At 65.2% G+C, this 25,739-nt stretch overlaps 5 protein-coding genes across 5 annotated transcripts in view; 2 read left to right on the plus strand and 3 right to left on the minus strand.

The window, feature by feature from the left end:
- Nucleotides 1-39: 39 nt before the first annotated feature.
- Nucleotides 40-4,868, minus strand: EMIHUDRAFT_463778 (hypothetical protein). Its single transcript, XM_005774161.1, has 4 exons — nucleotides 4,552-4,868; nucleotides 3,993-4,453; nucleotides 3,033-3,926; nucleotides 40-2,663 (listed from the first exon to the last, which is right to left on the minus strand). Exons 1-4 carry the CDS (start codon nucleotides 4,840-4,842, stop codon nucleotides 332-334), a joined length of 3,978 nt encoding a protein of 1,325 aa, XP_005774218.1. The 5' UTR covers nucleotides 4,843-4,868; the 3' UTR covers nucleotides 40-331.
- A 937-nt stretch (nucleotides 4,869-5,805) lies between these two features.
- EMIHUDRAFT_435726 (hypothetical protein) lies at nucleotides 5,806-6,560 on the plus strand. The gene has a single exon (XM_005774162.1). The coding sequence runs from the start codon at nucleotides 5,871-5,873 to the stop codon at nucleotides 6,372-6,374; it is 504 nt and encodes a 167-aa protein (XP_005774219.1). The 5' UTR covers nucleotides 5,806-5,870; the 3' UTR covers nucleotides 6,375-6,560.
- Nucleotides 6,561-10,803: 4,243 nt separating this feature from the next.
- Nucleotides 10,804-14,107, plus strand: EMIHUDRAFT_435727 (hypothetical protein). The gene is made up of 10 exons (XM_005774163.1): nucleotides 10,804-11,333; nucleotides 11,404-11,489; nucleotides 11,649-11,804; nucleotides 12,022-12,147; nucleotides 12,215-12,650; nucleotides 12,728-12,856; nucleotides 12,932-13,069; nucleotides 13,263-13,319; nucleotides 13,391-13,449; nucleotides 13,516-14,107. The coding sequence occupies exons 1-5, from the start codon at nucleotides 10,856-10,858 to the stop codon at nucleotides 12,434-12,436; spliced, it is 1,068 nt and encodes a 355-aa protein (XP_005774220.1). The 5' UTR covers nucleotides 10,804-10,855; the 3' UTR covers nucleotides 12,437-12,650; nucleotides 12,728-12,856; nucleotides 12,932-13,069; nucleotides 13,263-13,319; nucleotides 13,391-13,449; nucleotides 13,516-14,107.
- Nucleotides 14,108-18,688: 4,581 nt separating this feature from the next.
- EMIHUDRAFT_207885 (hypothetical protein) lies at nucleotides 18,689-19,887 on the minus strand (the record flags this gene model as incomplete). The annotated part of the gene is made up of 2 exons (XM_005774164.1): nucleotides 18,689-18,724; nucleotides 19,081-19,887. 2 exons carry the CDS (start codon nucleotides 19,885-19,887, stop codon nucleotides 18,689-18,691), a joined length of 843 nt encoding a protein of 280 aa, XP_005774221.1.
- A 2,390-nt stretch (nucleotides 19,888-22,277) lies between these two features.
- EMIHUDRAFT_450840 (putative glycerol-3-phosphate dehydrogenase) overlaps nucleotides 22,278-25,739 on the minus strand; it is a gene marked incomplete at its 5' end in the record, with an annotated part of 6,328 nt that continues 2,866 nt past the window's right edge. Inside the window, 12 exons of the mRNA XM_005774165.1 lie at nucleotides 22,278-22,697; nucleotides 22,774-22,800; nucleotides 22,880-22,987; nucleotides 23,056-23,095; nucleotides 23,164-23,324; nucleotides 23,476-23,545; nucleotides 23,801-23,858; nucleotides 23,931-24,041; nucleotides 24,178-24,286; nucleotides 24,355-24,408; nucleotides 24,595-24,662; nucleotides 25,172-25,336. Coding sequence (XP_005774222.1) covers nucleotides 22,572-22,697; nucleotides 22,774-22,800; nucleotides 22,880-22,987; nucleotides 23,056-23,095; nucleotides 23,164-23,324; nucleotides 23,476-23,545; nucleotides 23,801-23,858; nucleotides 23,931-24,041; nucleotides 24,178-24,286; nucleotides 24,355-24,408; nucleotides 24,595-24,662; nucleotides 25,172-25,336 — 1,097 coding nt within the window. The 3' untranslated portion in view covers nucleotides 22,278-22,571. The remainder of the gene's footprint in view (nucleotides 22,698-22,773; nucleotides 22,801-22,879; nucleotides 22,988-23,055; nucleotides 23,096-23,163; nucleotides 23,325-23,475; nucleotides 23,546-23,800; nucleotides 23,859-23,930; nucleotides 24,042-24,177; nucleotides 24,287-24,354; nucleotides 24,409-24,594; nucleotides 24,663-25,171; nucleotides 25,337-25,739) is intronic.

Below are 25,739 nucleotides of genomic sequence, written 5' to 3' on the forward strand. Positions count from 1 at the left end.
TTGAAACATGAGAGAGCATGAGCGTGCCTCCCCTGTACTGTCCTTCTACACAATCATGCAACGTATTTTAATCGACACAAAAGACTCTCTTGACGAGCGAGTACGAACGTCGACCGCGTCCGGTCTGATGGTGAGGCTGAGCGCCGCGCTGCGCGCGCGTTTTGGCGGCGCAGGCCGCGGGCGAGGTGGGGGGGATTCGCCCCCGCAAGCCGCATGCGAGTACGTGTCCTGTTGAGAGGGGGGCTCTGAGGAAGGAGAGGAAGCTTCGAGTGAGCGTTCGAGAGGGGTGTATTGCACAACAGCGAATAGCGCCGGCCGCCTCCCGTGCGCCTCACGAGAGGAGCAGGGAGCGGCGGCGCGTCGGCAGCAGCGGGCTCAGCACGCCCCAGATGTGCTTGAAGTTCAGGCGCCGCTCTTCCCAGGCGTGGATCTCGCCGTTGCCGCACGGATCGGCGCCGCCGACGCCCTCGAACGGCGCGTCGTGGCAGCCGCGGTTGACGACGCCGGACGCAAAATCGACGAGGCTGTGGTCGCTCGGGTCCATCCCGTTGTCCACCCAGGCCTGGAGGACGTCGAGGTACCTTTCGCCGCGCACGTCGTACGGCTGCACGTCGTTCAGCCAGTAGAAGAGGCCCGAGAACCAGCGCAGCTCCGGGTACTCGGGCTGGCAGATTGCGCCCGGGTTGGCGCAAAAGTCGACGTCGGGGAAGAGGGCGTCCTTGCCGCGCTGCGCCGCCTTCTTGCCCGCAAAGTAGTTGAGCTTGCCAAAGTTGCACACGCCGGTCGTCTGGATGGCGCCGCGGCCCCACCAGCAGCACCCCTCCACGTCGGTCCGCGCCTCGCTGCCGACGTTCAGCTCGGGCAGGGCGGAGTTCTCGCAGCCGCCCGCGCAGCTCTGCCAGGAGCCGGCGCGCTGGTTGTCCTTGTCGAGGCAGCAGGTTCCGGACAGCAGGCAGTCCTCGCCCGTGCCCTGGTCGACGGAGCCAACCACGTACGACGGGTAGTCGGGCGCGCTGGCCAGCACCTCTGGCGGCACGCTCGCGGTGGACGCCGCCGGGCCAAAGTGGATACTGCCGCGCGCCATGCTCCCGAACGGCGCCGCCCACTCTTCGGCCTGGTTCCAGCTGGTCCCTTGGGTGGGGCACCATCCAGACACGTCCCACTTTGGCGCGTCTCGCACGAGCGACCGTGGCGCGCAGAAGAGGGGCGGCGGCGCGCCGTACCACTGCGCCGACGTCTGCGCCACCACCACCATCTCGAGGTCGACGGCGCACTGGACCTCCTCGGGCGGGACTGTCTCGCCCGTCTCGGGGTCGAGCACGCCGCCGGCGGGGCAGCTGTAGCTCTGGTAGCTCTGGCCGAGCTGGCCGCACGCCGCCGAGGCGGGGTAGATCTCGCCCGGCGAGCCGCCCTTGGCGCTCACCATGTCGAGGGCGCTCTGCTCGCTCCAGTTGTTCTCGTCGCAGGCGTCGTACTGGATCGTCTCCTGCATGGTCTGCGCCAGGAAGGCGGCGAGGTTGGCGAGGCCGACGGCGTACTCGCTCGAGCCGGCGGCGCCGGAGATGAAGGTGCGCCCCGCCACGCCGCGCGTGGCCATCTTCTCGAGCGCGCCGACCATGTCGGCCCAAAAGTACTGCTCGCTGTCCTCCCAGCAGGCGCCCGCCGGCGACTCGATGTTGCAGCTCGCCTGCGCCGTCGTCTGGAGCTTGCGGAACGTGTACGCCGTCGTGGAGCGGAGGGCTTGCACGAGCGCCGAGGCGGCGCCGCCGTCGTTGCCATCGCCGGGCGACGGTGTCGGCGCCGGAGATGGGGATGGCGATGGCGATGGCGATGGCGATGGCGATGGCGACGGCGTCGGCGACGGCGACGGCGTTGGAGAAGCAGGGTCGGGAGCGGTGCCGCCGGTGAGCTTGCTGAGGTAGCCCTGGTAGTTGGCCCTGCGCACCGCCGCGCCGGAGCCCGTCCAAGTGCCGGGGTAGGGCGCGCTGCAGCCGCTCTTGATGCAGTTCATCGCCGTGTCGATGCGGTGGTCCTGAAGGTAGTAGGGCGAGACGCTCATCATCCAGTAGGCGAGCGAGCCGGCCCAGAAGGTCTGGCCGTCGGTGCAGATCGAGTCGGGGTCGGCGCAGATGTCGATCTCGAGCCCAATCTCACGGAGCAAGGTGTTTGCCTTGGCGTAGTTGCAGTTCCAGGTCAGCTGTAGCGCGCCCTTGCCGTACCAGCAGCTGTCGCCGCTGTGCGGCCGCCCGTCCCAGTCGACGCACGTCACCTGCCCCGACGTGCCGCACGCGTCGGCGGGTAGCGTGCCCGTCTTGTCGAAGCTGTCCGCGGTCGGCACCGGCACTTGATAGCACGTCCCCCAGAGGGCGTCGCGGTAGTCCTCCGCGTTGCCGCCCGAGCAGACGCCCTGGCACGGGTTGATGTACTCCTCGCAGGCCACGAAGTCTGCCGACTCCTGCGCGGCGTTGCCGAGGAAGGCGGCGAGCGTGAGGAGGTTGTTGCCGGCGTCGGCCTCCGCAAGGAAGGGGATGGCGGAGAAGCGGCCGTTCCACGCAACGACGACCTCGCAGAGGTCCTCCCACGTCGCTCGGGTCGACCCGAGGAGCAGATCCGTGTCCGGATCGAGCCCTTGCTCTTGGATGGCCGCGTGGATGCTCAGGCCGCTGCAGGCCGAGGACCCGGGGGAAGACGCGGGGGAGGGGCTGGGAGACGTGGACGGGCTAGGGGAGGGAGACGGCGACGGCGAGGGGCTGGGAGAGGGAGACGGCGACGGTGAGGGCGAGGGGCTTGGTCCCGGCCCGCCGCCCGGGCACTGCCACTTTGCCGGATCGGTTGTGCACTGAAAGCACGCGCTCGACCCGCCGGGGCAGCCCGGGCAGACTTCCGACCACGTGCCGCAAACGGCGGGACCGGTCGGCGAGGGCGAAGGCGACGGCGACGGGGACGGGGATGGGGACGGAGACGGAGACGGGCTCGGCGAGGGCGACGGAGATGGCGAGCTGTCTCCGCCGCCTCCACTCCCGCCGCCGCACCGGCAGCAATTTTCGCCGATGACGTCGTGGTCGCAGTAGCCGCACATCGTTTCAAAGGGCCACCCGGGGCAGCTCGACGCGCCAAGGGCGGCACAAGTGGTTGATGCCCAGCCTCCGGTCAGCGGCATGTCAACGCACTGCCCCCCGCCGTTGCCCGCCGGTGGCGGCGAGGGCGGCGAGGGCGGCGGCGGTGGCGAGGGCGGCGGCGGCGGAGGGTCGGTCATAGCGCCGGTCGGCGGCTTGGGCGACGGCGGCGGAGGCGAGGGCGACGGTGAGGTCGAGGGCGAGGGCGGCGGTGAGGGCGACGACGCAGAGAAGGTGCAGCTCGCGATCGAGTCGGCGCCGCCGCAGGCCGAGCATGCACACGAGCACTCGTGCTTGAGCATGCCGCCCGGGTACTCCGGAGCCTCGGCGTCGCACGTGGGCGTCGCGGTACACGAGGCGCCGCACCAGGCGTCGCACTTTGCCTGGAAGGCGCCGCACGCCTCCCGCTCCGCCGAGCAGCTCAGCTCTTCAGTCGGGCCGCAGCCGGCGGCGGGGCCTCCGCTGCACTCGGGCGTGGCCCCGCAGTAGACGGTCTCGGCGCACCAAGACTGCCCGTCGCAGGCACCGCTGCCGTGGGCATCGCAATCGGCCCCAGTGTTGCACGGCACACACTCTCCGCCCCTCCAGTCGTTCCGGCACCAGCCAATGTAGCCGCCATCGCCGCCGCCGCCGCCGCCGCCGCCGCCGCCGCCGCCGCCGCCGCCGCCGCCGCCGCCGCCACCGCTGTCAGCTGGCCCGGGGAGGTCGCAGCCGACGTCGCCGGTGTAGCTCTCCGGCTTGATCTCGACGTCTGCGCAGTTCCAGAAGGCCTCCGGGTAGGCGTCGTTCGAGTTGCCAGTCTGGTAGTACCTACCGGACGGCGCAAGGAAGGTCAAGAGACGGTTCCACCTGGGGAGGGGAGCCTCGGCGACGCACCACTGCAGCGTGCACCGCTCGCACTCGATGCCGGGCGGGACCTTGAGCACGACGGTGTACAGGCCCGTCGGTGCGCCCGGCTCGCCCACGTTGGACGAGGTCTCAATCACGTAGCGGTCCTTGTTGGCGGCGGGCGGGCTGCAGGCGCCGCCCCCGTTGCAGCACGAGCCGTGCGGCCACTTTGTGTTTGGCGTGGTGGAGGTCGGGTCGCTGTGTCCGCCAGTCGTGGCGCACTTGACGCTGCCGTGCACGCCGGCGTAGTTGGTCACCAGATCGAAGTCGACCGTGCTCTCGTCAATCTCGAGGACGTGCTCGTTGAGCATGTCCTGTGTGATGGGCGAGGCCTCGTCGGCGCCGCCGTCGGCCGGGACCGCCAACCGGAACTCGAACCAGCCCTTGTGGTAGGCGGTGATGTCGACGGTGACCTCCATCGTGCCTCCGCTCTTGAAGGTGCCACGGGCCTGCTGACGGAGGGCGGGCGTCGTCAGAAAAGGGTGGTGTGTAAAGGTGTGTGGGCGAGGGCGAGCTAAAGGTGTGTGGGCGAGGGCGAGCGGCGAGCCTTGGTCGGGCCAAAGGGCGACCCAGCCGAGAAGCTGTTGGCGAGCGTGCCACCGCAGAGGTCGTGCGAGTTGGGAGCGGCATGCGCTTCGTTCCTGCCGCCGCCGCTGAGCGAGGCTGCATTGCCCACACCGGCAGCGTAGGTCGCGCCAGCCATGCCCATCCAACTCGTCCACGACTGGCCGGCGATGGGCTCGTCGCGACGCTGGCGCGGAGCCGGACAGGTTAGGTAGCCATGTCCGTGGGCGGAACATGCGAACGAGAGGAGGAGGAGCGAGGAGAGGCGTGACATCGAGGACAGCGAGGCCGAGGAGAGGCGTGACATCGAGGACAGCGAGGACGCCGGGCCCTCACGTGCTTGCTCTTTGAACGGAGGACGTGCTCGACAGTTCCTTGCAGGGGTGCGGGCGCGGCGTTTGAACCTGTAACGGACTGGCGAACCAGCTTGCGGGGCCGTGCTTTCTTTGGCGCCGCCTAAACATGGGCTGCAAGGCGCGCGGGCAGCCCGGCCAACCCTTCGACCACAAGAACGGCCACGCACGGCTACGTCAAGGCGCATCGCGGTTTCTACCACGACGCGATCTTTGTCAAGCGCAACAACTTCAACCTGCTGCTCCACGAGACGTTCGGCGGCGGCTTCTCGCCCACCGCCGTTCTCAAGCTGCGCCTCTTCGCGCGCAAAGTCGCGCGCGGCAGCGTCGACCGCACGGCCTACTCGCCCAAGTACTCGCTCTCTTTTATGTCCCACCATGCAGAGCGCATCCCTCTCTCTGTTGTGCGAGGCGTGAACCGCGCCATTCGCTCTCACCTGGCAACCCTGTCTGCACGTCTCGCGCGCGCGTGAACAGGGCTAAAAATCTCTCTCTCCAACGCGACAAAACAATCTCTCTCACCCAACGCGGGAAGAAGAGATTCTCTCTCTCTCCAATGCGGTATGGGTGGACGCAAGACGGGCGGTGACGGTCACACAGGAGCGACACACAGAACCACAAGACAAGACACTCAGCCAACGTGGCTGCCACACATCCTGAGCGAACTTCCCTAGTTACTCGAGTAGTCACCCGCCCGCGGCCGGACTCCATCCGTCTGGGCACGGGTCTGGGATATGTCGCTGTGGCGATCACTCGACGGACCGCTGCGACACCTCTCCAACATGTCGTCCCTGGGTCGCTTTTTCTTCACACACACACACACACACACTCGCTTTTTCTTCCTGGAAATATCTTTTCTTCCTGGAAATTTCCGTGGGTCAGGCCTTGGGCGATCGGACTCGCTCCAGTTCATAGCTGCGCAACCCTAGCCGAGCTCCATTACGCCAACATGCCGTCCCTCGCTCTGCTCGCCGGCCTGTCCGGCAGCGCCGCCGCCTACCAGAACGTCCTCGGCGGTGAGCTGGAGCGCTGCTCGGGCGCCGGGATGGCGCTCACCGGCTTCACCCGCATCGGCAAATGCGTTGACCGGAACGACGACGCCGGGAGCCACCACGTGTGCATCGACATGAAGAGCAACGTCGGCGGGAATTTTTGCGAGGTGACGGGGCAGCCAAACTGGTGTGGGTCGCAGATGCCGTGCGACGGAACGCCCGCCGACGAGTGCCCCGTCGAGCACTGGTGCGTCTGCCAGTGGGCGTTCGCGTCTTACATCGAGCGGGCGGGTGGCTGCGACAAGATCCAAAAGGTGGTGTGCGAGGCGACCAACATGGTCGCACTGAAGCACTACCGCGAACAGGCGGCGCACAGCCCGCACATCAAGAGCGCGCTCCAGTGCCTCGAGGAGAAGTGCGGCCTCGAGAAGGCCGCGCCTTCGATCGGCGCAGTGGTGTAGGCGTTGCGCTCTTGTGTGTGTGCGTGCCGGGAGTGTGTCTTCTATGTGTTGTGGTCCCCTCCTCTTTTGACTGCGGTAGTAGGGGTAACGCTTTAGCGGTGGGACACGGTCTGCGGTCTCTCTCCTCACAGTGACACCAGTGTAACTCCGCCCAATACCGCAACGTCTAAAAGGACATGAGTCGTGACTGGCGATGCTGTGGCCCAATAGTCGACACAGCGACGACGCGCTGCCCAGCGAAGGCCTCAATCTTCTTGGGCAGCAGCTGCCACTGCGTGTCGCCGTGGCCCAGCCGGCCTGAGTCTCCACAGCCCCAGCTCCAGACGGCGGTGATGGCGAGGCTGTGGTACTCTCCAGCCGACACAGCGACGGCGCGCTGGCCAGCAAAGGCCTCGACCTTCTTCGGCTGCCACTGCTCCTGCCGGTCGCCGTGGCCCAGCTGGCCGTCGTCTCCATAGCCCCAGCTCCAGACAGCGCCGTCGGCGGTGATGGCGAGGCTGTGCGCCCACCCAGCCGACACAGCGACGATGCGCTGGCCAGTAAAGGCCTCGACCTGCTTGGGTAGGTGCTGGGACTGCGTGTCGCCGTGGCCCAGCTGGCCTGAGGCTCCACTGCCCCAGCTGCAGACAAGGCCGTCGGCGGTGATGGCGAGGTTGTGGCTAGTTGCGGCCGACGACACAGCAATGACGCGCTGGCCAGCAAAGGCGTCGATCTTCTTGGGCTGCCACTGGTCCTCGTCGCCGTGTCCCAGCCTGCCCTGGCAGCCGCTGCCCCAGGACCAAAGGGCGCCGTCCGCGGAGAGAGCGAGGCTGAAGTATCGTGACGCCGCCACACCAATCGCGCGCTCGCCTCCCAGCGATGGGAGACGGGTCGGCGTCTTCAGCTGCAGCACGCCCTCGCCGTGGCCGAGAAGGCCTGGAAACTCCTCCCCGTCCTCCTCTTCGTCCTCCTCGCCCTCCGCTGCCGCGCGCCCCGTTGTCTGTTTTCCTCCCATCCCTCCCTTGGCTTGTCCGTTTTCTTTCTTTGTTTTCTTCCTTTTTTGGGTCGCTTCCGCTCACGAAGTCCCCCTGTGGACCGACCCTCTCTCCGACCCTCCGATTTCATGAGAAGAGAAGAAAGGGAGAAGTGCAGAGAGAGATTTTAGAAAACCAACAAGAAAGCCCAAATCACTGGACGAGTCGTGATTTCTTGAAGTGCAGAGAGATACCAAACAAATAAGTGCTGAAGTGAATTGGACACTGCTCACTGGATGGAGCACTACCACTAGACGCGGCACAACAGTCCACAGACGGGGCACAAACGCCACGGTACCACGGGGGGCACGTAGCAGTAACGCACGTAGCAGTAGGGGTCTAGGAAACAACGGTCCGCCACATAAAATGCGAATAAAAAATCCCTTGACTCGGTTTCAGTCTCCTCAGCTCTGAGAGAGAGAGAGAGACAGCTCTGAGGAGCCCCCAAAAGAGGAGAAAATGGCTCGATGCAAAAAAGATGCAAAAAGTGAAAGTCGATCACCTCACGCACGAGGGAGCCCTTGCCGCTCCTGCATCTTCTGCGTCTCGGCCGCCCACGCCCGACACAAGACGTGCGAATGCTCGCGCTGATCGCATCGCCATCATGACGGTCGGGATAGAGCTACGGGATGCCAACGCGACACCTACAACGATTGCTGTCAGTGACGTCAACATGACGGACGCAAGCGCAAACGCTATTCTCGAGTACGACACATCCCGCATGCACTTGCGTCGCAAGCCTTCTCGGTGTGATCGGAATTCCAGTACCACCCGGCAGCAAAAGTGGTCTTGCCGCATCTCGGAAGGGTTGGGCGACGGCGGGGAGGCCATATCGAGCGGCGAGTTCGTTGTTGTTGCCGCGTTCACGCGATTTTGGTATGCAACATAACTAACTTTTCAACCGCGAAGTTGCTTCGAAAACTGAGATGTGGCTTCGAGAGAGCTCGCTGAGAGCTTTTACATGGTGTGCGACCCGTTTTCTGGCTCCTACGGGAAGGCTATTCCGACATTTCCACCCGTTTGTTGGTCACCATGACCTCAGCCAGAGCCAGGCAGGACAAGCTTGCCAGACTCAAAAAAGCACAAGCGCAGTGCTGTCTGTGCGTCTCCAAGCGAGCCGGATGATCGGTGTCGGGTTACGGGCTAGAGAGCCCTAGCCCCGGGGGTGCGCGTTCGCAGGGAAAGGGCCGTAAAGTAAACACGGGTCTCCGAGGGTTAGTTCCGTGTACCGGGTTTCCCCTTAACTGCAGAACGCCCCCTCTACTCGGAGCTACCGGACACACAACACTGTACTCCACGTACGTACACGGATACGCCTCATGTGCGCCCGCCCGACTCCGGTCCCAGAGTCCCTTCCTTCGCCTGTCGGGGCGAGCCCTCGGCTCGCTCGTCCCGGTCCCTTGCTCGCCTTCCGGGCGTTACCAGACCTGCCTCTGCAGTCGTTTCTGATGCCTCTTCCTCGGCTGTGGCCTCGACTCCGCTTCGCCTTCGGCTGGTACCGCAGCCTCCGAGAGCGTCGACGGCCCGGCCGGGGAGGGTCTCCCCGGGCGAGGACGGCGAGCGTGTGAAAGGAAATCTCTCTCTCGCGATGTCCACCCCCCAGCGCCGCTCGCGCCGCCTCGCCGCCGCCGCCGCCGCCGTCGCACACTGCCCCCTCACCGACCTGCCCCTTGAGCTTCTCGCGCGCGTCATCTCCCGCTGCGACAGCCCCGCCGACATCGCTCGCGTCGCGGCCGTCTCGCTGCTCTTCCACGCCTCGCTTGCGCTGGAGGGCATCCGCTTGCGCCTGCAAGAGGCCGGCTACGAGCCGCCGGCGCAGCCTGAGGGCGAGATCTGCGCCGTGCGGTGGCTTTGCTTGTATGCCTTGCTGCGCGAGTCCAACCCGCCGGCGAGGGCGGCGGCAGGCACTCGGCACAGCCTCTTCATCGACGGCGAGGGGCGGCTCTCGTCGTGCGGCTTGCGATGCAGGCGCCAAGGGCTGCTCGGTCACGGCGAGGGAGTGACGCGGCTCAACACGCCGACCCGCCTCCCTTCACCGCTGGGCGAGCGCGCTATGAGCGTGTCGGCTGGACCCTTCCACAGCCTCGCCCTCGCCGCCGACGGTGCCGTCTGGAGCTGGGGAGGTGGAGGCTTTGGCTGCTTGGGCCACGGCGACGAGCAGGAGCAGTTCCTGCCGAAGAAGATCGAGGCGTTGGTGGGGCAGCGGGCCATCGCTGTGTCGGCTGGAGCCCGCCACAGCCTCGCCCTCACCGCCGACGGAGCCGTCTGGAGCTGGGGCGGTGGAGGCGACGGCAGGCTGGGCCACGGCGACGAGCAGACCCAGTGGCAGCCGAGTAAGATCGAGGCCTTTGCTGACCAGCGCGTCGTCGCCGTGTCGGCTGCAGGCGGGCACAGCCTCGCCATCACCGCCGACGGCGCCCTCTGGAGCTGGGGCGAAGGAGGCCGTGGCAAGCTGGGCCACGGCGCCGCGCAGAGCCAGCTGCTGCCCAAGAAGCTCGAGGCCTTTGCTGGCCAGCGCGTCGTCGCTGTGTCGGCTGGTTACCAGCACAGCCTCGCCCTCACCGCCGACGGCGCCCTCTGGAGCTGGGGCTGGGGAGGCCACGGCCAGCTGGGCCACGGCGACACGCAGAACCAGCCGCTGCCGAAGAAGATCGAGGCCTTCGCTGGCCTGCGCGTCGTCGCCGTGTCGGCGGGACATGGCCACAGCCTCGCCCTCACCGCCGACGGAGCTGTCTTCACCTGGGGCGCGGGCAAGAGCGGCTGCCTAGGCCACGGAGAGGACCGGTCGAACCAGCTGCTGCCGAAGAAGATCGAGGCCTTGGCGGGCCAGCGCGTCGTTGCCGTGCTGGCGGGAGCCTACCACAGCATCGCCCGCACCGCCGACGGCGCCGTCTTTACCTGGGGCAAGGGCGAGGACGGCTTCCTAGGCCACGGAGAGGACTTGTCGAACCAGCTGCTGCCCAAGAAGGTCGAGGCGTGGGCGCCGGGGTAGTTAGCTAGAGAGAGGGTGGGTGCAGCAGCAGTGGCCCGGTGGCGGCGGAAGCCGCGGCGGAGCGAGGTAGGAGGCGAGACGAGGCCGCAGGATTGAGAGCACGAGGAGGAGGTATCGGGATCGCGGAATTCTGCCCCGCATACGTCATTGGTATCGGTGCGCGCGCATTGCGTTCTGACGAGAAGATAAGCGAGAACGGAAAAGGCTAGGCTCAGAAAAAAGAGTCAAAAGCGGTTTTCCGCGAGAGCTCGAGTTTTCGTCGAGATGGCTGTCTCCGAGATCGATTGCAAACGCCAGGGTACCACGGGGGGCACGTAGCAGTAACGCACGTAGCAGTAGGGGTCTAGGAAACAACGGTCCGCCACATAAAATGCGAATAAAAAACTCCCTTGACCACGTGTCTCAATTGTGGACTGGCCAGAGGCAAGGAGTCGCAGGAGCCGCCAGCGAGTCTCTCTCCGGCCTCTCTCACGTCCATGGGCAACGCGTGCAGCCTTGGCAGCGGCGCGCCCATGGACGACACAAAGCCTCTCCCCAGCACCGACCCGGCGGTCGAAGATCCGGACGACGATGGCGCCGCTGTCAGGCCGTGGTACCAGCGGCCGCTGCCGCTCACGCCTGTCACTCGGAAGTCTGCGCATGAGCTGACAGCAGCTGAGGAGGATCGGATCCTCGCGGCGTGGCTTCGCATGATGCGCAACGAGGACGGCCCGGGCACGTCCCGTTATTTTCGTCTCGCGCTGATCCACGGAGGGTCGAGCTGGCCATCCACCCACCTCGCGGCGATGCAGAACCCTGTGCCGAGTTACTGCACGCACGGAGTGGAGTGCTTCCCGAACTGGCACCGGATCTACATGCTCGAGTTTGAGCAGACCCTCCGCCGCGCCGACCTGGAAAACGGCGGCGACGGCAACATCGGCCTGCCTTATTGGGATTGGACGCGCCAACCTGAGGGCCCGTCACTCTCCCGGGCGCTTGCGGTGTGTGGAGAAAGGGTCCGTGTCACACCTCTACACGTGGATAGGCGGTCCGTTTCTCCCTTCGCTGGCGCAGCGGCTGATGGCGACGAACGAGTATGACGGCGTCCCGTCCGAAGGCGGCCTCTTCCACGTAGCCTTCCTAGATGGACAGAGAGGTGAAGACCAGTCTGACCAGCGAGCCGGTCACACAGGAGCGACACACAGACACACAGAGACAAGACGCCGTCCTGCCGCTCCGACCTGAGAGCTCTTGTGCACGGCGTCTCGTCACACCGCCAGCTGTGAACAGGCAACCTTCCTGCCGCTCGACCAGCAGGGCAACCAGCTGGCGCCGCGGGAGGAGGACGGCACCCTCTTCTACAAGACCAACCCGTGGAACAGCCGCGTCGACGCGGAGCTGCGCACGTACTGCCTGGAGTGGTTCGGCGTCGGAGAGAGCCTGCAGGCCGCCGCAGTAGTCGAAGAAAACAGCCCGTCGAAGGGAAGCAAGAAACCGACGACGCCTGCTCGCGTCTCTTCAATCTTCCAAGCCCCCCCCCCCCCCCACACCTCTCTCACTCTACTGCAGCGACCGAGGTGGGCGACCCTCTCTTCACAGCTCGCAGTGGTAGCGGCGACTCTTGACACCCTCTTGACACCCCTGCCGCTGCTGCTGCCGGCAGGCCTACCTCGAGATGAGCGACCCTCGGCGCGCCGCCCTTGCGCTCGACGCGGCACCGCACGGCTCTGTCCACGTCGCCGTCGGCAGCCTCGGGCGGCGCGAAAGGGGGACCGAGATGGTCGGGCAGGTCCGCCGCCCTTCTTGCCCCGCCAGGTCGAGACCGGCGCTGCTCACGCTTCTCACTGTGCGAGCAGGTCCCGACCGCGGGCTTCCACCCGCTCTTCTGGCTGCACCACTGCAACGTCGACCGCGCCTACGAGTCCTTCCTCCAGACCCCGGCGGGGAGGGGGGCGGAGGCGGCGTTCTACGCCAACCGCTTCCTTGATGGACGCGAGGCGGGCTTCCCCGACGGGCAATGGGGCCGGTGCGAGCCGTCTGCGGTGTCCGCATGCACTCCACGCCACCTCGCCGGGTGAACAGCGCCTCGGTCGCTCGTGTGAATAGGTACGAGCCGCTTCCACGAGGAGGTGTGTACAGCGCCTCTTCACACCTACAGCTGTGAGTAGGTACGAGCCGTTTGGCGTCAACCCGCGCACCCGCGAGCAGTACGCAGGACGCGACACCTTTGACATCGCCCTTCTCGGCTACAGCTACCCACCCGGCGGACTGTACACGCCCGCCAGCCTCCAGGTGGCGCCGCGGGCTGGCGGGGTGCAGCTGCAGCGGGCACACGCCGCGTCTCTCCACGCCTCTCCTTGTGCGAACAGGCGCCGAGGCCGCGCGGGGTGTTGTTGCCTGGCTCGCCCGGGCCGGTGGAGCTAGCAGGCCCCCCGGGCCCCGTGCCAGCGAGCGCGGTCTTCCGCGACGTGGTCAAGCTAAAGGTCGACGGCTCCAAGGCGCAGCGTTCGCGCACGCGTCTTCACGGGCTCCCACTGTGAACAGCGCCTCTTCACGCGCGGCGGTGTGCGCAGGCGCTCTTTGTGTACGCGTCGGACGCCGACGCATCGGGCGGGGGAGGGCTGCTTGGCTGGGTGGCCGGTTCGTTGGGATCGCCTCGCGAGTGGCGACCGCCAAAGAGCCTCGCCGACCAGGCCCCGGAGGCGCTGCAGGCGCGAGCCCTCGCGATGCTAGCCGAGAGAGGGGGATAGCCGGGGATGCTAGCCGCGATCCGACGCCGCTGGGCGGGACGCGGAGACGGTTCAGATAGCGCCGTGCAATAGCGCCGTGCAGCACTGAACTGCGGCGCCTAGGCGACGCCGGGCACTTCAGCGCGCACTGAAGGATTGATGCCTCAATTATTAGGCGCTGCCTGGGTTCGTCGGCGCCGCGTCGCTCTTCTGCCTGCCCGCCGCGGACGTGGTGCGCCCGGGTTTCGAATTTTCGAGCGCATCTCGCGCAACGGAAAACAACTGTGTTAGTGCTCCTATTAGGTCAAGTGCGACAACTGCCTGCGCAACGCGCCGACCACCACCGCATCCGTCGACATCACGCGCGCCCTCGCCGCCCCCATTCGGGCCCCCTACAGGGTATGACTCGACCATTCATCACAACCTAGGCGCGCCCTCGCCGCGCTTCGGATCCCGCGCGAGCGCGTCCGGCTGCACGCCGTGGCGTACGACATTGCCACGCAGACGGCGATGACCCTCGAGGCCGAGATTAGCCGAGATTCGCCGAGATTCGTCGAGATTCGTCGACCGATTTGCAGACGGCGGATGACCCTCGCGGCAAGAGGGGTCGCCAGCGGCCATTCCTCCAGCGTTGGGCCTCTCATCTTCACGCGCGCGAGCGTGTGAATAGGCGGCGGGCGTGCCGCAGCCCATTCTCTCTGACTGCAGTAGCCACGTCGCCGAGGAGGAGCCGACCCCGAGCTGAGCAGAGCCGTGCCTACGAAGCTTGCCACCATCTCCTCGAGGTCTCGATGCCTGATGACTTGGGCTTTACGAGAGTTTCCTCTCGCACCCTGCCTGGTTTCCTTTCCGTGTTTGCTGCTAGTTTCCCTACAGCACCCTCTAGTTTCCTTGGGAAACTCCGTGGAAATCATCAATTTCCCGGGCTCTGAGCCGAGTCTGAGGCTGGTTTGGGCCCCAAATCAGCCAAATCGGCAAAATACCGGGGTATTTTGCGGGTATACCTGGAAACCCCCGGATATACCTGGAAAATACCCGCCGAGTTTGCCGGTTCCCTCGGTTTTGCCTCAGATTTTGCCCCAAACCAGCTCTCAGACTCAGGGAAACTCTCGAGAGACGAGAGTTGCCAGAATGGTGAATGGAGCAGGAATGGAGCACCAAAACACCCTCTGGTTTCCCCCTGCGCCCTGGAAACTTCCGGAAACTCACAGTGCTGGGGTCTGGTTTCCCTCTGGGTTGCCGGACTCTCGTAAAGGCCAACTGATGACTTTCCACACCGCTCTCCACACGCCCCCCCTTGTCTCAGCATGTATTTTCTGATACGTGAAGCAATGAATTCTATGAAATCGGGCGACGACGCACGTGAGTTACGGACGACGGTTTTTGTCAAGGCGTCAAAAAGAGCAAAGAAAGAAAGAAAACAGACAACCCAAGGGAGGGATGTCAAAAGGAGCGAGAGTGGCGTGGCTCCTCGGAAATTTCTTTTCCTCGCGATGTCTGCCCCACCGCGGCGCCGCTCGCGCCGCCTCGCTTTCGCCTCCACCGCCGCCCCCTCGCCAGACACGCCGCCGCCCGCCCGCCTGCTCGACCTCCCCACGGACCTCCTCTTGCGCGCCCTCTCTCACTGCCACAGCCCCGCCGACATCGCTCGCGTCGCGGCCGTCTCGCTGCTCTTCCACGCCTCGCTTGCGCTGGAGGGCATCCGCTTGTGGGCGCGAGAGCGCGGCTTCGAGCTGCCGGCGCAGCCAGAGGACGAGGGCTGCGCCGTGCGCTGGCTGTGCTTTGCCGCGCTCTTGCGCGAGTCCAACCCGCCGGCGAGGGCGGCGGCAGGTGAACGGCACAGCCTCTTCATTGACGGCGAGGGGCGGCTCTCGTCGTGCGGATCAGCGGCAGCGGAGGGCGAGGAGGAGGAGGAGGAGGAGGAGGAGGAGGAATTCTTTCCAGGCCTCCTCGGTCACGGCGAGGGCGTGACGCGGCTCAACACGCCGACCCGCCTCCCTTCTCCGCTGGGCAGCGAGCGCGCCGTGAGTGTGTCGGTTGGGCATTGCCACAACCTCGCCATAACCGCCGACGGCGCTGTCTGGAGCTGGGGCGATGGATGGGATGGCGAGCTGGGCCACGGCGACCGGCAGACCCACTGGCAGCCGAAGAAGATCGAGGCCTTTGCGGGCCAGCACATCGTCACTGTGTCGGCCGGAGCCGCTCACAGCCTCGCCATCACCGCCGACGGCGCTGTCTGGAGCTGGGGCAATGGAGGGTTCGGCCGGCTGGGCCACGGCGACTGGCAGGACCAGCTGCTGCCAAAGAAGATCGAGGCTCTGGCTGGCCAGCGCGTCGTCGCAGTCTCGGGAGGCGGGTACAGCCTCGCCCTCGCCGCCAACGGCAGCCTCTGGAGCTGGGGCGGTGGAGGCTATGGCAAGCTGGGCCACGGCGACACGCAGCGCCAGCTGCTGCCGAAGAAGATCGAGGCCCTGGTTGGCCAGCGCGTCGTCGCTGTGTCGGCTGAAGGCTTCCACAGCCTCGCCATCACCGCCGACGGCTCTGTCTGGAGCTGGGGCTGTGGAGACTCAGGCCGGCTGGGCCACGGCGACCGGCAGGAGCAGTGGCAGCCGAAGAAGGTCGAGGCCTTTGCTGGCCAGCACGTCGTCGCTGTGTCGGCTGGGTGGGCGCACAGCCTCGCCATCACCGCCGACGGCGCTGTCTGGAGCTGGGGCAATGGAGGGTTCGGCCGGTTGGGCCACGGCGACATGCAGGAGCAGCTGCTGCCCAAGAAGATCGAGGCCTTTGCTGGCCAGCGTGTCGTGGCTGTCTCGGCCGGAGAGTACCACAGCCTCGCCCGCACCGCCGACGGCGCCGTCTTTACCTGGGGCGAGGGCCGCCACGGCTGCCTAGGCCACGGAGAGGACCTGTCGAACCAGCTGCTGCCCAAGAAGGTCGAGGCGTGGGCGCCGGGGCAGTGATGAGAAGGGCGGTAGGGTGCAAGTGACGGTCAGTGATGCAGGGGGCTCGGTGCATAGCAGGGGGCTCATCTCCGACTGCCCCGTGCTATGCGCCGAGCCCCGCGGCTTGCCGCGCGCCCTCCTGCCCCCCTCCGTTGCTGGTCTCGGTCGGAATCGAGGCCGTGAGGGCCTCCCCCCCGCCCGCGGCTCGCGCGCGGGCACGGTCTCCCGAGAGTCCCACGGCCGGGACGAGGCTCGAGGGACGTGTCCCCAGCTCAGTCGTGCGTGTCTTGAAAGTGTGTTCTTTGTTACTTGCGGCGAAAGTAACGACGGCCATGCTAACGACGGGCGGCACGGTGGAAGGGGCGAAGGTAGGCCCCTCTAGCATAGCGGAAGGGGAACTCGGCCTACTGGCGACGAGGAGGCTAGAGAAATTTGAGGTGTGTAGCATCTACACTGGGGAGATCTTCCGGACAGGAACGGCGCAGCCACCAGAGACAGTACCAGACGAACTATCACGACACACGGCAGCAGGAGGGACGCAGCTGGATGGAAGTGACGACGAGAGCGGGGACGACTTTGACAGCGTCGCGGCGCGGTGTAAATTCGACTGGCCTGCAGCATCGAATGAGCCGAAACGAGGCACGAGGGCGACGCACTTCGTACGCTACGAGGAGATACAATTAGGCAAGGCAGCTGCGCAGGTGATGGTCCTGTTTGCAGAGAGGGGAGTCAAGGAAGGCCAAGAAATCACATGGTCATATGGGGACTCATACAGGAGCCACCGCAAGGAGATGGGATACAGGGCGGGGACCAGGGCGGATCCGAACGCAATAACACCCCAGCAAGCGCGGACGGCATTCGCGAGATACTGCAAAAAGATAGACGTGACGAAGGAGGAGCTAGCGTGGAACTTTGGATGCATATCGGCAAGCCAAAATAACGAGCAGGAGGCTGTCCTGGTGCGTGAGCTAATCCTGAGCAACAATAAGCGACTGTACCACGGAGCACAGAGCGCAGCAGACAGGACGGCGGCGACGGCGGACATGGCAGAGACGAGTGTGAAACAAAGGGCGGCGGGCATGGAGGGCGGTAGCGACGGGGATGGAGACGGTGACGGTGGCGAGGGAGAGGAAGGGGGTCCATTAACACCAGACAGCGAGAGGGGCAGGGAGGAAAGGGGGAGAGAGGAAGCCAACGCGACGTGCGCAGAGGATGAGGATATAAACTGGGACGACGCAGCGGAGGGGATAGGCGAGGGAATCGAGGGACCGGAGGGCTTTCGCGACAGCGACGATGACGACGAAGAAAGGGGAGGGGACGGAGGGGCGACACGCAGGAGGAGCGAAATCGCTAACGGCCCGAGCAGAGAGGGCGACGGCGGGGCACGAGGGAACAACGGAGACGCTACCGGTGACGCGAACCGAGGCACGGACGCCGGCGGGGACGGGGAGGGCGACAGCGACGTCGAGGTTGACGCAACCGTATCGAGAGCGCCACCCAAAAAGGGGCGGACAGCCATGGAGGTCACCGAATGGAGGGCGAAAGGCACGATGCGAAAAGGCAGGGCGAGGCGGATGGAGAAAGAAGTGCCGAGAAGGCCATGGTGGAGGGGAGGGACGGGAGGACGAAAGAAGGGCGAGGAGGACGAGCGGCCCGCACAGACCGCGAGCAGACAGCGCCTGCTGGCCATTTCGAGACATTCGCCAAGAACGCTAGCTACATGGGAGGGCTTCGTGAAGGATGGATTGAAAAACATTCGAACAAAGAAGAGGCGACGGGAGGAACCGGCGGAGGATGCAGTGACGTGAGACACACACACACACACACACACACACACACACACACACACACACACACACACACACACACACACACACACACACACACACACACACACACACACACACCGCTCACCCACGCGCACTGGGCCTTGCACTTTGAATGCCGTGGGGCTCCTGTCGTCAGACGTGGAGACGCGAGGGTTGCCCCCCCTTGCCCCACCACCTCGTGTGTGTGGAGAAGTTTACCTTACCTTACCTTACTTGCCGCCGGCGGCACAATTTCCGAACTGTGGCGACAAAACAGTAAAACTAAAAAAGAGTAACCGTAAACCGACACAGACAGCAGAAAGAAAAGAATTTAAACACAAGAACTCTCTCTCACAGCACACAGGCTCGACACAGGTGCGAACTGGCGCGTGCTAGTACTATCACCGGCACACCACCCCGGAGCCGCCTAAGCGACTCCGTAAAGAAAAGAATTTTATAACAAAACTCTCTCGCACACGCACGATTCACACAACAGGCAAAGCGCGGACGACGGCTTCTAATAGAAGCCGTCGTCCTCACAGAAGCCGCCGTCGGATTCGCAGTCAGAAGGCGGATGGTCGAATCCGCGAGACGGAAAAGAATTCCGCGACCGACTTCACAGTAACGTAATTCACAGTTCGGCCCACACCCCCACACGCACCTCACACCGGCACGCCCTTCCCCCCTACCCTCCGTCGGGCCTCGCCGCTGACCCCTTACCCTACCCCACTCCCTTTGCTGCCACTCATAAAATCGTTGGGTCGCTTCACTCACTCATAATACATAATACATAACACACGATGTGGACTCCCAGTGCGTAATGCAAAGGCATAATACATAATTCATAGGAGTTATGTGACACTCGGTCGTAATGCGCATCCATTCGCCTATGTATTATGTATCTGTGTTATGCATTCACGCGCCGCGACGCGAGGCCGAGGGTGGGAGAGGGCGACGTATTTTGCAAATACGTAAATGTAGACGCCCAATCGTTATGAATCGGTAAGGATGCATATCACGATGCGAATGCATAGGGGGCAGAGTGCATATGCATAACAGTACTGATCACGATTGGGGTTTGGGCGGCGGCGTGCTTGGCGAGGGAGCGGTGCAGGCCCCGCGGCGCGGTGCGGCGGGGCAGACATATGTATTATGTTTCGCGAGAATACAACGCAGCTCAGATTAAAATGTAAAAATCTCATATCACGGACGTTTTGCGGTTGTTGCATGCGAGCGCGCAGACCTGTCCGCGACACTCCGTGGACCCGTCCAGGTGCTGGACGATGCGGCGAAAGGTGAGGTTGATGCGCTCGCCGAGCACCAGCGGATCGTCCGTCACGTCGCAGCGGTCGCCCGGGTAGACCGAGTGCAGCCAGAAGAGCTGAAAGAGCCCTTCCATCGTCATCAGGTCTCCGTGCCGCAGCACCGTCTCGTGCGCCGCGCCGCCGTCCCTCCGCCGCACCTGAAAGAGGCGCTCTCCGCCGCCGGGCGCACACAGCGAGAGTGACACGATCGTCGCCTCGCGCTCCATCCCGTCGAACAGGAACTCGTCGTCCGCGTGAAAGCCAACCCCACCGCCGCACGGGTAGTAGTTGAGGTTGACGCAGTTGAGGGAGTCGGCGGGCAGGCCCACAATCTCCGCCACCGTGGTGCGGATGCCTTCCAACGTCCTCACAAAGGCATCGTCCGTCGCGCGCAGCTGCCAGGTGTCGGCGTACCCATACTCGCAAGAGCATTCGGGCAAGAATGTGACCCACGCAGTGCGGCGCAGCAAAGGCTTACCTCGCGACTGAGCGTCTGTCCACGCCTCTGCCCCGCAAGCATCCGGGTGAAGCGCGGCGAACCAAGCGTCGACAGTAGCGGCGTCCAGCCCGGAGTGCCGCTCACGGCGCAGCACGTAGGCAAACGCCCGCCGTTTGTCATCGGCGACGAGCGGCTCCCACTGCAGTTCTGGCGAGCGCAGCGTGCGCACAAGCGCAGGAGGTCCTGGCCTGCTGGTGCGCGCCAGGACGCCCTCTGCGTGTGCCGCATCGCGGCTGCTCTTCCACATAACAATTCAGGAGCCCCAGCTCCTTTGGGGGGGCCGTTTGCCGTCGTGCTCCGCGAGCCTTCGTGATATCTAGCCCGTGTTTGCTGGCGTCCGGGTCCGTCGTGGCTCTCACCCCCGCGGCCGAGAAGCGCGCAGTTTTTCTTTTTCTTTTTCTGAAGAGGAAAGTCCAACGTACCTGTCCTCACGTACCTACCTACCTCACGTGCAGCAGGGAGCTCCCAACTCGATATCCTTCCTCAAGAGTAACGGAGTCGGCCGGGGAGGCTACACCCGACACGCGACAGCCGTGCTCCGGCGTTGCACGGCGGAAAGAATTCGCGTATGATCCGTCGGGTTCGCTCACACCCTGCGCTAACTTTATACACCGAAAATAGGGCTACCTCTCCCGCGTCTCTCAAGGTTAGGTTAGGTAGGTCTCTCTCTCAAGCCTGCGATATGAGCCCTCGCCCTTGCCCTCGCCCTCGCCCTTGCCCTCGGCTCATCTACTTTTGGAAGCGACGCTCCGCGATGATCAAATGACATGGCCTTATCCACGTCCACTTGCACGGTGTGCTCCTGGAGCCAAACTCCGAGGAGGCACTCGCTGCCAACATGGTGGCTACGCGGCGATGCCGGCGATCGGCTACCCGGTAAGACACGCAGTGGCAGCGAGGCGCAGTTGTCCAGGCTCTGAAATAAGTTGCACGCCGACCGGTACACGCCACAGTCGCGGCACGTGAAGTAGCTCTGCACCGTGCGAAAGTAGACGTCGGCGAGAGCGCGTGGCACAATGGCGAAGCGATCATCCAGCCATGCCCCACGTCGGTGGAGGACCGTCACGGCGGTCTGTGAGTAGTGTCGAATATCTTGTAGCGGCCGGCCAAAGGTGAGGTCGGGCCGTGACCGCACGATGTGCGAGAATCGAGCGCAGTATTTCGCCTCGTGCGCCAGCACCAGCTCGTAGCACGCTTGCACTTTCTCCCACTGCCAGTATCCGCTGCTTGCACGGCTTGAGCCCAGCGTGCAGCCATGGGTCGGCGCTGCGATGCCAATTCGATGAGGCTGCAGCTCGGTGTGTGTGGCATTTACGATCGCAAGCGCACGTGCCATCGCACTCACTGGAGCCTGAAGCTGCCTCTCACAACGCGTGGCGTCGCGTTCGTTGCCATGACAGCCTCCTATGCCGAGGACGAGAAAGACTCTGCTTGCACCATCTCCTCCGAGTGCGTCGATCTGCGAGGACCGAATGCCATCAGCGACGGTGGGATTGGTAATGAAGTCTCGAGCATCGCCGACTATGCAGTGAGCCACTCCACCTGCCGCTGGGGCGCTGCATGCGTGCATGTGGGACATGAGACTGCGCAGCGCCACGTGGTGGCACGCGTGGCTGACTGATCCACCTTCCGCTGTGCACGCTCCGGCCGCCGACGATCCGCGCGCACGCGACGCAGGCAGCCCTGGCACACGCGCGACGGGCTGCTCGGCACAGCAAAGCGCTCCGGCGTTGGCCCACGGAAAGAATTCGGACTCTGCCCGGCTGCGCCCTCAAACGATATGCTGAGATATGCGGAGATCAGATATGCGGAGATCAACAGTCGCGCGACACGTTGAGATCTCCCGCTCAGCCCACCGGATCCCACCGGTCGTTCCCTCGCGCGGCATCGGAGCCTCCACGTTAGCCACCCGCTACTTACCGCCACCACTGCCGCCACTCTCCACCGCCACCCTCGACCAGCGTCCTCCACCGCCACCCTCCACCGCCAACCGCCACCACGATGACCGTCTCCGCGCCTCGCCTGCAGGAGGACGAGGCGACTCACAGTTGGAGTGACGCCGCCGCTGCTCCCGATACACGCCATGTCCCGCCCAATCGCGAGCACGCCCAACCTCCCGTGGCAGCAGCAGCAGCGGAGGAATCGCGATACCGCGGCTCCTCCCAGCACGCCCTCGCCGGTGCCGGCGTTCGCCCTCAACACCACGCCAGACGACGACAGCCCCGTCGAGCGAGGGCTCGGGAGCATCACAGTGCGGCGGATGACGCCCGGCTCTGTGACAAAGCACCCCGGCGTGCCGAACGTGCTGCATATGCGGCTGCCGTAGCATGCCGCAGCCGAGGGGCTTGGAGCCTGCTCAGGCCACGACATCAACCGAGAGACGACGGCACCCGCACGAGAGTGCCGGGGCCGTGCCACGCACCCGCTCGCCGCTGTGGGTTTTGCGAGCCTCATGTGCCTGCGCGCGCACTTCTACGTCGATGATGCGCCAGAGAGCCTATGGGTTGGGCATGATGGCGGCGGGGATTAGCCTCGTCGTCCAGGAGTATACCGCGTGTGTCGGCTCATCTCCGACTGTACGGTCTGACAGCGTGTTGAGCGGCGCGGTTTTCGCGTACCCACGCCCGTGTCCGCCCCGTCGTATATACCTTTCATGTGACGATTTACCGACTGTACGACCACCGTGTCTGGTCGATGGCCGTGGCGGGTACCAAGACGGACAATGGAATAGAGACGCAGCGCGACAATAGAGGTGCCGGCGTGGGGCGGTGGCCGGTGCGCGCAGCAGCGCGCGCAAGTGACGCGGGTGCGCCGCCTTGCCTGCTGCGGTTCCGCCGCACCGGCTTGCGACAGAGTGCGAGTGCACGCGTGCTGCGCCCGAGCTGCGGTGCCGGCGCGGCGCTCGGTGGGTGGTCGGCGAGGCGAGCCCGCTCACTTTGCCGACGCGTTTGACTTGTCGATGGCGACCTCGCTCGCCGCGTCGAGCATGACCGTCTTGTGGAGGGCGAGCCGGCTCTTCTCCGAATTGCGCCCGTTCCACCACTCGATGAACTCGGCCTAGAGTCGCAGACACCGCCGCGTGAGAGGACGACGCCCCGCCCCAGTGCCGGGCCGCTCTCGATTGGCCCCCGTCCTCGGAGAGCTTGCCGTTCTCCGAGCGGTCCGCCTAGAAAAAAGGACGACAACAAGCGTGCGCACGAAAGAAGAAACGCGAGCGCGCCTCTGCCGTTCTCCGAGCGGTCCGCCTCTTTGAACTTTATCCGCCGGTGCTCGTCGCTGCGGAAGGGGAAGCCCAGCTTGGCGGCCGCCTCTCCGAGCTGCTTCTCGTCGAGGTACCCGGCGTTCGCCTAGGAAAAGAAACACGTTCCCAGGAAAAAGAAGCGTGTGCGGCTCGTCGAGGCCCCCCGGCGTTCGCCTTGTCGACCGACAGGAAGATGTCGTGCAGGTCGGTGAAGGTGGCCGCCTAGAAAACAGAAGACAAACTGGTCTCGCAAAAAAAGAAATGTGCCGCGGGTCGGTGGAGGTGGCCGCCTTGAGTGTGGCGCCGCGCTTGTCGGCGACGGGCCCGCCGAACTCGCCGATGTACTCTTGCGCAACCTTGATCTGCCTCGCCTTCTCCGCGCTGGACCAGCCGAGCTCCTCCGCCATCAGCGCCGCCACCCGCGGGATGGCTTGCTTCGCCGCCTAGGGTAAGGCAAGGTAGACTTCTCCACACACACGAGGTGGTGGGGCAAGGGGGGGCAACCCTCGCGTCTCCACGTCTAACGACAGGAGCCCCACGGCATTCAGAGCGCAAGGCCCAGTGCGCGCGGGTGAGCGGTGTGTGTGTGCGTGCCTCGGAGTTGAGGAAGGCCAGCCGCATCCGGGTCGTCAGCATGTCCTTCACGCTGACCGCGAGCTCGTGCCTACAGGACACTTCCTCGACCCCTCCTGGACCTCTTCTGGACCCCTCCTGGGCCTCTCCTGGACATGTAGATCGGTCGCGGACGTGTCGCGGACATGTCGCGGACATGTCTTGGAGGCGTCTTGGAGGCTCACGGGCATGTCGAGGAGGGCTCGCGGACATGGACGTGTCTTGGACGTGTCTTGGAGTTCACGGACACTTCTCTCGGACATCTCTCGGACATCTCTCTCGGACATCTCTCGGCTATGTCTCTCGCCGGCACGCGTAGAGGACCTCGGCCTCGATGTACGGGTAGCTGGGCGAGATGCGGCGGCCTAGAAGAAAAAGACAGACGGCGTCGGAGAAAAGAAAGACGACGCGCGGGCAGCTGGGCGAGTCTCGGCGGCCCATGTGGCCGCCGCCGTCGGTCGGCACGCCCGCGCGCGAGACGGTGCGCTGCAGCCGCGCGCCCGACAAGGATGGCTGCGCTAGCTCGCAGACGTGGAAAGCTGCGGTGCCTACCCTTGAGCAGTCCGCCGTATCTCCCCGCATCTCCCCGCATCTCCCCGCATCTCCCCACATCTCCCCGCATCTCCCCACATCTCCCCGCATCTCCCCGCATCTCGTGGCGTCTCGTGGGAGGCTGCGGCGCGCCGTAGGCATGGCAGAGGTGCTTGGCAACCTCTGTGGAGACGTTGTACGCCTGCACGAGCTGCACGTGCAGCAGCGAGTGGAAGCCATCGCCGCCGAGCAGCTTGATCTCCTGCGGGGAGATCACCCGAGATCACCCGAGGTTGCCCGAGATGGCCCTCGCCGCCGAGCAGGGATGTCCTTGGAGACGCAGGGCTTCGCGTGGGCGAGCGGAGCGCCCTTGAAGGCGACCACCTGTCGATTGGTCCGAGGGGAGGTCGAGGGGAGGTCGAGGGGAGGCCGAGAGGGAGCCGAGGGGGGCCGAAGGGAGCCGAGGGGAGCCGAAGGGAGCCGAGGGGAAGCCGAGAGGGAGCCGAGGGGAGCCGAGGGGAGCCGAGGGGAAACGGGTAATCTCGGGTAATCTCGGGGAATCTCGGCAACCTTGTCGATGAGCTCCTCCGCCATCGCGCGGTAGGTGGACCACTTTCCGCCGCAGATGAAGGACACGCCTGCAGAAAAAGAAAACAGAACACACCTCGAAGCCCACAAGAGAGGCGCGTGTGGCCCGCCGCAGAAAAGGGGAGGCGCCTGCGGGAAAAAGAAGAGCGGGCTCGGAGTGAGGCATACCAGAGCGGCCCGCCGCAGAGGGAGGAGACGCCCGTGTGCTCGTCGTGCCCGATGGCGTGGTGGCGGCTTACCGGCGCGTCTGTCGGAGGGAAGAGAAACAGCATAGAAAAGGACAGACAGCGCGGGCGTGGTGGCGGGAGACCGGCGCGCCCGGAGGCGCGTTCGGGTCTCGGTAGAGGGGCCTCCACCCTTGCCACGCAGAGATGACGTCGGAGCGGCGGAGGCGGATGTCGGAAGAGAGGCACGACGCCGCCTATGCCCAGACCTCCCCCTATCCCCCCATACCTCCCCACATCCCCCCATCTCTCCCCACCTCTCCCCTTCACGCCTGTGAGCAGACCCCCGCTCTTGTGGCTTCACGAAGTCTCTCCCCACATCTCCCCACATCTACCCCCATCTCCCGCTATCTCCGCCTCGTTGACGAGGTACTGAATCTCGTCCTCCGTGACGTGCGGCGAGGAGGTCGCGTCGCACTTCTTGTCGGTCGAGCCAACCACCGTGTTGCCCAGCCACGGCAGAAAGTACATCGTCGCGCCGCGCGAGTTGCGCAGCTCGCCTGAAGGCAGACACTTGTGTCGGCTGCCTCCCGGCTGCCTCTCGGCTGCCTCTCGGCTGCCTCTCGGCTGCCTCTCGGCTGCCTCTCGGCTGCCTCTCGGCTGCCTCTCGGCTGCCTCTCGGCTGCCTCTCGGCTGCCTCTCGGCTGCCTCTCGGCTGCCTCTCGGCTGCCTCTCGGCTGCCTCTCGGCTGTTCTCTCGGCTGTTCTCTCGGCTGCCTCTCGGCTGTCTCTCGGCTGTAGCTCGCAGAAGCCCATGCCGCCCGGAGTGAAGTAGCCGGGCAGGACGATGTGGCAGCCGGCGGCGGCGGCGACCGCCTTGGGGGGGAGATGTGGGGAGATGTGGGGAGGGATGGGGAGGGATGGGGAGGGATGGGGAGACATGGGGAGGGATGGGGAGGGATGG

Source organism: Emiliania huxleyi (genome assembly GCF_000372725.1).
Source record: "Emiliania huxleyi CCMP1516 unplaced genomic scaffold EMIHUscaffold_32, whole genome shotgun sequence".
Lineage (NCBI taxonomy): Eukaryota > Haptophyta > Isochrysidales > Noelaerhabdaceae > Emiliania > Emiliania huxleyi.

Excerpts from the sequence above, each read along its gene's own strand:
- EMIHUDRAFT_435726 (XM_005774162.1), top strand. The coding sequence starts at position 5,871 with ATGCCGTCCCTCGCTCTGCTCGCCGGCCTGTCCGGCAGCGCCGCCGCC.
- EMIHUDRAFT_435727 (XM_005774163.1), top strand. The coding sequence starts at position 10,856 with ATGGGCAACGCGTGCAGCCTTGGCAGCGGCGCGCCCATGGACGACACA. Across the intron at positions 11,334-11,403 it reads TTGGACGCGCCAACCTGAGG|GCGGTCCGTTTCTCCCTTCG; the intron begins GCCCGTCACTCT and ends ACACGTGGATAG. Across the intron at positions 12,148-12,214 it reads GGACCGAGATGGTCGGGCAG|GTCCCGACCGCGGGCTTCCA; the intron begins GTCCGCCGCCCT and ends CTGTGCGAGCAG.
- EMIHUDRAFT_463778 (XM_005774161.1), bottom strand. The coding sequence starts at position 4,842 with ATGTCACGCCTCTCCTCGCTCCTCCTCCTCTCGTTCGCATGTTCCGCC. Across the intron at positions 3,927-3,992 it reads GAGCGGTGCACGCTGCAGTG|GTACTACCAGACTGGCAACT; the intron begins GTGCGTCGCCGA and ends GCCGTCCGGTAG. Across the intron at positions 2,664-3,032 it reads ATCGGCGAAAATTGCTGCCG|CGGCCTGAGCATCCACGCGG; the intron begins GTGCGGCGGCGG and ends CTCGGCCTGCAG.